Here is an 8,565-nt window from a genome sequence, read left to right as displayed (position 1 = left end):
GTGGAGTCTGGGGTCCCCTAAAAATACCCATCTAGAGAGAAAGAGCTGGAGGGACAGAGCAGGAGAAGGAAAGGGTATGGGCTTGTACAATGGCATCTTCCCGATCTGAGCTGCAGTCCAAGGGATCTCAGCTTCTCCTGGACTTCGAGTGCTGAATAAGCCACTGTAGGGTGATGTCTGCAAAGGCAAGGGGTGTTTAAAAAAAAGCCTCTCCCTTCAGCTATCTCGCCCTCCTGCACTGGGGGAGCAACCTGGGTGCACTACAACAAGCCCTGGTCCCCACCCACCGGCATCCTGAGCCACTGGCACTCACCAATGTTGTCCTTTTCTTTGCAAGAGATAGAGTAGCAACAAATCTCTCGGTCCTGGATGGCAGAGAGGTTCCTGCAGGAGAGGAAGAGCTCTGGCTGAGTGCTGCAGACTCTGCAGGCTACACTCTCTGCAGCAATGGGTGATGCCTCAAGTCCCTTTGGACTCAGGCTCTGAGAAGGGGGTGCCCCTGTAAGGGCAAAGTCCCCAGGATTTTAGGGACTCCAAGGAAGGCCGAGTGAAGGCACTGTTGCATTGCTCCTGCTGTCTGACAGCCAGGCTGGCACAGGGGCTGCATGACAGGCAGGAGGAACCTGGCCTCCAGGAGATCCTGGCCAAGAAATCTCACAGCTTTGCTCAGAGCATCGTACAATTCAGTTACACAGCACAGCTGGCAGATCGCAGAATGGCCAGGGCTGGAAGGGACCTCAAGGATCACGAATCTCCAACCCCCTGCCACACGCCACCACCCCCACGCCACCAACCTCCGCATTTCATGCCAGACCAGGCTGCCCAGGGCCCCATCCAGCCCGGCCCTGAAATGAGATGGGGCACGAAGGACTTGGGAACTGCACAGGGTGCACAAAGGATGAGGGCAATCTCTGAGCAGCGCGGAGATGCCCCGGGCCGAGCTCCTGGCACGGTGACACCCTGTGCCACCGCAGAGCGCTGAGCACGGCCTGCCGGGCCCCCGCGCCCCCCAGCGGCACAGCGCCCAGCTGCCGCCCCGGCTCCTGCAGCCCGCGGGCTGCGCTGCTCAGGCAGCTCCTGTCCCAGCCCTGGCCACCCGCACTTACATCTTCTCAATGAGCTCCTTCTCATCCAAGGCACCAGGCAGATCTCGCTTGTTCCCCAGGACTAGGACCTGTAGAAGGGGAGAGGGGACGGGTGAAGCTCCTGGGCACCAGAGCGTGCAGGGAACGGAGCCTGGCACCCTGCACCAAGACCTGTTTGGGATGTGAGGAGTCCAGGCTACTTCACCAGAGGACAAAGAAAATCCCTTCAGCAGGCAATGAGAAGGCAGAGCACCTCCATTAACGGTGTTCATTGGCTTGTACCCAGCATCTCCTGCATACTTTCTTGTCCCACTGAGAAGCTGCCCAATCTATCCTCTCTGAAGGACACCGGTTTCCCTTGGGGCATGTAGGACACTCCTCCAGGAGCCATTTATCTTTGAGCAAAAAATCCAAGTGAAGCTGGATGGGCTAAAATTGACATTATCAGGATACAAACACCCTGCAGAGCCTTGCTCCCTGCAGGCAGCCAGCCCAAAAAAAGCAATGGCTGTTCGCAGTACCCACTGATCTCTTACTTCAAGGCTTTTCACATCCATCCACAAAGAAATCCTAGGACTAAGCAAAGAAAATAAACCCCAGGACTGTGACCAGTGACACCAAGGCAGGACTTCCTCATCGCTCCTGAGCGAACCACACGACTGTCATCTGACAAGGACAGCACTGAGGCAGCTGTAAATCAGGGCCTCTGCAGCAGCACAGCAATACAGCGTCCCCCAGTTTACATTTGGAGTAGCCTTGTTCTTAAAAAAGAGCACTATGAAGCACTGCAAATGCAGTGCCTTATGTCAGAAGCTTAATTTAGTTGGCCACGAATGCTTGGGATGTGGTGCAAGGTCCTAGATTAGCTCCTTTCCAAGGATGCCAATTCCGGAGGCTCCGTCAGCATCCTACCCTGGCACATGCAGCTGCCAACTGCGAGTCCCACTGCTGACAGCTCATCTCCTGCAAACATCACAGCCGAGCACCTGTGCTACTGGGTGATGAAACCTGAAGGTCTCCCCTCACAAAAAGGTGCAAATTCATGCAGGGGGACAGTCTCACACATGAGGGTTTCTCTTGGTCTCTTCTAAGCCTCCCTCCTAGGGCTGGAAGTGCTGTTCAGCCCAGCCCTGGGATGGAAAGCATCACTTCCCCAGTTTCAGCAGGAGTGCAGTGGGATGGTGTGTGTGCAGTGGACGAGTGGATAGGACACCCTTATCCTACCCAGGCAGCAGCTCACCGGGATGCCCTGGAGCTGCGGCTTGTCGAGCAGGTTATGAAGCTCATTCTTCGAGGCCTCGATCTTCTCCTGGTCAGCAGCATCCACCATGTACCTGAAAGGGGAGGAAACCTGAGCACAGGCATGTGGCAAGCAGAGAGAACTGGTCAGCTGGTGAAGACCATAAAAATCTGATTTTCTGACTGGGTTTGAACAACTCCAACCTCAGCTCACAGGAAAATATTTGTTCTTAGGAGTATGCAGTCTGCTTTCCATGGACGTCTTTGCCAGACTTGTCTCCATCTTGGACTCTCTGGGAGTGAACTTCCTGCAATATTTGCAAGTAGGGGACATGCAAGGACACTCACAGACTGCTGACAGTCAGCAGCAAGCGCTGCACAGACTCCTCTAAGCACCAGGTTCACTCAGCAGCACAAACATGGACCTGGGAATACACTGCTGGCCATTAGCCCTCACATTATCCTCTTGAAAAGGGCCAAGACCCCTCTGACCTTTGCTCAGTCCCTCTTATGACTGAGCAGCACAGAGAAACCAAGGGAGCAGGGAAAGGCAAGATCCAAGGCGTACAGCTGGGCTGAGGAACGCTGAGTGGAAGGGAAGGCTCCACAGGGCTGGGATTCTGGAGGCACTCGAGGTGCATTTGCTGCCCTGCGCTCAAAGCTCATGAGGCACTGAGACTGCGGTGCCCTGCCCAGTGGTGGAGCTGCTCAGCCTTGCTCAGTACCCTCAGGTAGGGTGAGAAGGATGAAGGGACGGCCCCACGGCTGGCCAAGCTGTATGTTGTCACTGCCGCTGATGGATACTCACACGATGGCACTCACTCCACGGCAGTACCGCTCCCACATGCTGCGAAAGCGCGGCTGGCCGCCGATGTCCCAGAGCTGTGACAGGAAGAAGAGCCATTAGCACAACCCCCCATCACAGGCTGCCCACCCAGCAGGCACCAAATGCAGCCCCGTCTCCTCCTCTGTGCCCACCAGCACCTGATCTCAAACCCAAGGATGAGGCTCCAGACTCGATAAAGCAAGCAGCTGGAGAGCATTAGTCCTGGGTCAGTGCCTCCCGTGACTTAGAGAGGCTCTGACAAGCCTCTGCTCACACAGAGAGCCGCCCTGGCCAGAGCCCGGGGCCTCTTCCCCATGCCCACCATCCCAGGAGCCTGGAGGAACTGATGCATTTGCCAGTTAAAAGCAGTAGGCCTGCTCTCAGAAACACTGAAGCATTTCCAGCTGAGCTGCAGAAGGAGATGACCAGCCCACAGTTACCTCCTAGTACAGTCCGGGGACCTGGAAGACCCAGGGGGACAGGAACCTCTTCTCCCTTCACCCTCAAGGCAGAGAACACACCTAAAAGCTGTGCCCTTTCTCCCCAACCCTCCCACTCTCAGCAAGGTGACCATGTCTACAAATCCTGACCAGCAAGCTCCAGCTTTACAGCCTGGCCTGGCTCTTACTGCACAGATCCAGATCTCTTCCATCCCTACTCACAATCTCCTCTGGAAGGTACTGTGCAAACCTAAAGGGCAGATCTTCCTAACAGCAATCCTTAGGAACAAGCAGCTGGCACCGCTGGGATCCTTCAGCCTCCAACGGGAGAGCCCACAGGTCCCTCACCCCAACTTTCCCCCCAGTTGGGAAGATATCTTCTGCACCTCACCTTTATGGTAACGTTCCCTTTGGTGATCTTCCTCATATTGAAGCCCACCGTTGGGATCATGTCTTCATTGAACTGGCCTGACTGCAAGGACAAGCCAAACAGCATTAGGAGGCTCAGAAACCCACCAGCCTGCCCCAGGGAGTGCAGCAGCACCGCAGGGGCTGAGGGTCTGGCCAGAAACAAACCCAAATCCCCTGCGGGGGCCTCATCTCCCACCCCCCCCATCCCCACAAGCTGCCCCTTGGCTGCTGAAGCCTTATCCACACACAGGCAGCAGAGCTCAGCCACGCGCTGGGCTGAAGCATGAAATTGCTGCAGATTCACAGCAGCCCACTGCCACCACAAAACTGGGTTACTGCCGTCAGAGCGGCGAGCAGAAGCCATCCCTGTGCTGCGGGGAGATCCGCCTCGCCTGCTGGAGGGCTGGGACAGTGCTGGGCCTTCACAGCCCACCTCCGCCTGGATCTGACACTGCTGAGATAATGACGCTCCTCTCCAATCAGCTCCAGCCCCCAGGCCCGCCAAGGTGACTTCAGGACAACAATGAAAGCCCATTCATAAAACCCATTTAATGCCGGGATGAGATCCTGCAGCCCCAGACCTGAAACCACACAAAGAGAAGGCAATTGATGCCATTTTCTGATAAGCAGAATTTAGCCAGTCCTCAGGATTTTCCAAACCTCTTCCAGCAGTTCTGCAATACGCGCCGCTTCCGTTTTTCATTTCCCTTTTGCATTCTGACAGCAAAGAACAGCAGCCAAGAGATCTCTGAGCCAAAGTGCACTCAGAAAGCACCCTGGGGACCAGCAGCAGGGAAGAAGGGTGGAGAGCAGGGCTGCAGAACCGCTCCAGCACTCCAACCCACTCCCCCATCCAATAAGCCCAGGCCGGGCACGTGACACCCCCAGGGCGCCATCAGAATCCCACACAGCCACGTTGCTTTGGGGTCCCATGAGAAGACAAGCGATGCTTCTGCCCAGCCCCACCAACTCCCCGCTCGGTTCCTAGCTCCCATGGGGATGAGCAGAGCCTCCAGCCCAGTCCCAGCCCTGTCCTCTGCAGTGCACAGCCACGCCAGCACCTGCCAGGCCAGGCATCGTCCCTCGCTTGAGGACGCCAGTGGGCTGTCACCCCTTCTCAGCACAGCGCTGCCCCAGACACGGCCTGCTCTGGGTAAAGCACACCTGCCGCTCAAAGCCCACCATCCTGAGCTGCCCCCTTCCTTAGGAGCTCAGTAACCCAGGCTTTCTGCATGGTAGGAACCCCAACCAGGCTGCAGGGACATCCAGCACTGCAGTCCTCAGCTCCAGGGCCCGGGGGACACATCTGTGGGCTGCCCCAGTTGCTCCAAGAGCCCACGCAATGTCAGCATGGCCCACGCTGCCCTGACCCACAGGCATCAGCTGCGATGGTGCTCCATGGGACAGACTCATCCTACTGCCTGCAATGCAGCTAAAACTTTTTCTTTTTTTTTTTTTTAATAAATACTGTATATAAAGAACGTGGTAACACTGAAGCTCACAGTTTCTTTCAAGAAAATGAGGTTTCTCAGATAAAAGAAAAAAAATCTTTGTGTTGTTTTTGCTTCTTCAGCATCGCACCACAGTCCCAAATGTGCCAGACCCCACTGCCCAGCTGCTGCCTTCTCCCAGGGCACAACCAGGAGATGCTACAAGAGCCAGGCAGAGAAACAAAGCTCCACTGAGCTCCTCAAAGCTGCAGCCATCCCTGAGGCTCTGAGAGGGTTTGGACCACAGATTTCCAAGCTGAGCTGCTCGAGTCCCACGCTGCCCTTTTATCTTCACACCCATTTGCACCCACTGATGTTTACATTCTCACTGAGGCTTCCTTTTAAGTTTGTGCTCTTTCATTCAAAAAAAAAAAAATAATTACAACACAGCTCTTTGCTGCACCTAGAGCTTAGGTTATGCTGTGGGGGAACTCGAGGACAAGGAACATCAGCCAGGTGACACAGCAGCAGATGCCTTTGCCTTTGGCTGACCGTGGCCACCTGCAGCAAAGCCCTCCCCTGGCATGGCAGCAGCAGGGCTGCAGCTCTGCAGGCAGCCAGCCCGTCTTCCAAGCACCTGACTTCCATTTTTGTAGCCAGGTGAAGAACAGCAGTGAAAAACGCTGGAAGATGCAAAGCCTCCATGAGCCCCAGCGCTAGCACAAATCTTCAGACTGTAGAACGTCATCTGGACCCACAGATTTCTTGGAGAATCTCTGCATCAGTGATGAAATCAGATGCTTTTCAGAGTTCAGTTGTTTTTTCTTTCACCCAGAAGCCTGAATCACAGCCACTTCTCCTTCTAACGCTTCTGTTCTGACACCTTAAAGACAGATGAGATGCTTCAAATGCTCCTCACGCAGATCCTGTTGGGTTGGGATTTTTTGGCATCTTGGTTTTTTTCCAGTTGTCTCTGGCAAGTTCACATTTGCAGGACGTTACCTCAAAGATCTCTGTTTTCAGCGTGTGTCTGCCAAAGAAAATCTGAACTGTCCAAATAACTTCACAGACAGGAGGCTCACCTGCAGAGCCTGAGCACCTTGCCCAATAACCAGAGCCAAAGTGACTGCAAGGTGCTGCACACCCCATCACCAGCTGCTTAACACCAGCAGAACACGCAGCCAGCTTTAGCCCAAGCACTGGAACCTCCCTCAAGAGCTGCCGGAATAACCAGACGTCCCAGTTCCCTGCACCAGCCACAGTGGCTAAGTGGGATGAGCCTTTGAGCCTTGCGCTGGAGTCCTGTATGCTGCAAAACTGTCACATGTGAGCCATCCACGTGTAGAACTGGAAACCCCAGAAGCCATCAGGCATGGGGAGGAGGGACACACGGGGACAGGGCTTTTGGAAAAGCAAGAAGGTGGGGGGCTTCCCCACTATTTCCAGGCACACACAGACAAAACAGCTCAGCAGGTTTGGAGTAAAGCTCCATTTCAAGAGGGAAGAAATTATTTTCTGCTGGATTTTTCTTAATTCAGCCTCTGTTGCTACTAACAGAGAGGCAGCAGCAGGACCAGCCCACACATGGCACTGCTGTATCCCACCCCGACATGAGACTGCAAAGCAGAGCAATGAATGGCAGGGACAACGTGGGCCCTGGAAGGACTTACAGACAGAGCAGGCACGGAGCTCCCTGTCAGCCACTGCTCACCGAGGGGGGTGGGAGCACCAGGCTGTGTGCTGAGCGCATGCAGCAGCCACCAGCAATGAGCTTGGGAAAACCCAGAGCTGCATCTCGGGGCTCAGCGCAAGGAGGTGCAGCACCGTGACATCGGTTCTGTGGGAAGGCTGGTTTTGGGAAGGCTGGTTTCCATTCCTGCCATGCCCAACCAACGGAAACCCACCCACAGAGCACAGCTGCAGTGCACTGAAGCTTCCAAATTATCTGCAAAACCACCTTTGACAGCACAGCAGCTTCTGAGCGAGCAGAAATAACTCGCTTCGCTTCAGAGCCGAGGAGCAAGGATGGCGCGTGCAACGGGGCCACAGCCGGGAACTGGGACAGACAGACAGACCCCAATGAAGCCCTGAGATTCCCGAGAGCCCAGCCCCACACCTTCGGGACGCACCGCGGGCGGCTCCCATCGCACCGCACCGCGTCTGGAGACGGCGGGAAGAACCCAAAAACGGCCCGAACGCGGGGGGCAGAAGGGGCTTTGCGGGGCGGCCCTGCGAGCACAGCCGGCGGGGTTCGGGCTGCGGGGCCGCGCGGCGCGGGATGACGGGCGGGGCGGGACGAACCCAGCGGGGGACGCGGCGGCCGGGCTGCAGCCCCAGCCGGGCGCCGGAGCCGCGCCTCGGGAGCGGAGCTCATCGCGGCCCCACGGAGAGCGAAATCCGCGCCGCCGTCACGGACGGAAGCGCGAGACAAACGGGCCTCGCGGGGCCGAACCCCGGCGGCAGCGGGCGGAGCGACGGCCGGGCCTCGGACCGGACCGTGACGGAGCGGCGGCCGCGGGGCGGAACCGAGGGCGGCGCCGGGGCTCCCGCAGAGAGCGCGCCGGGCCGGGGCCGCCCGGGTGCGGGGGGGAAGCCCGGCCCGACGGCCGCGGGGTGCGGGGCGATGCGGGGCGCGGACTCACCGCGATGACGTTGACGAACGTGGTCTTGCCCGAGTACTGCAGCCCCACCAGGGTCAGCTCCATCTCCTCCTTCCAGAACAGCGCCCGGAACCAGTCCAGCAGCTTGTTGAAAAGGGCCAGCATGCTGCCGCGCCGAGCCCCGCCGGGCCGAACCGTGCGCAGCCGGGCGGAGGCGAGCCGAGCCCTAGCAGAGCCGGGCCGAAGCGGGTGGAACCGGGCCGGGCCGCGCCGAACCCCGCCTCACCGCCGGGCCGCGCAGCGCCGCCGCCCCGGTATTGTCCGCGCGCCTCCTGCCGCACCGCGCCGCGCCGGGTGGGGCCCGCGCCGCTCGCCGCCGCTCGCAGCGCCCCCTGCCGGCCGGGAGGACGCGAGGCGCGGCCTGCACGGCGCGGCCCGGGCTCGGTGACGCGGCGAGGCGACGCCGCGCCCGGCAGCTGCACCGCGTGTCAGCGCGCCCCCTGCTGGGAGGGGCACGATGGGGAACGTGGAGGC

General features: G+C 58.1%; 1 protein-coding gene across 1 annotated transcript; it reads right to left on the bottom strand.

Annotated features, from left to right (window-relative positions):
* Positions 1-127: 127 nt before the first annotated feature.
* Positions 128-8,196, bottom strand: ARL8A (ARF like GTPase 8A; the record flags this gene model as incomplete). Its single annotated transcript, XM_079546556.1, has 7 exons — positions 128-177; positions 314-384; positions 1,107-1,174; positions 2,326-2,419; positions 3,133-3,206; positions 3,982-4,062; positions 8,074-8,196. 7 exons carry the CDS (start codon positions 8,194-8,196, stop codon positions 128-130), a joined length of 561 nt encoding a protein of 186 aa, XP_079402682.1.
* Positions 8,197-8,565: the final 369 nt, after the last annotated feature.

Source organism: Tetrao urogallus (genome assembly GCF_951394365.1).
Source record: "Tetrao urogallus genome assembly, chromosome: 24".
Lineage (NCBI taxonomy): Eukaryota > Metazoa > Chordata > Aves > Galliformes > Phasianidae > Tetrao > Tetrao urogallus.
Note: the sequence above shows the minus strand (reverse complement) of the source record. Positions and strands in the feature narration are given on the sequence as shown.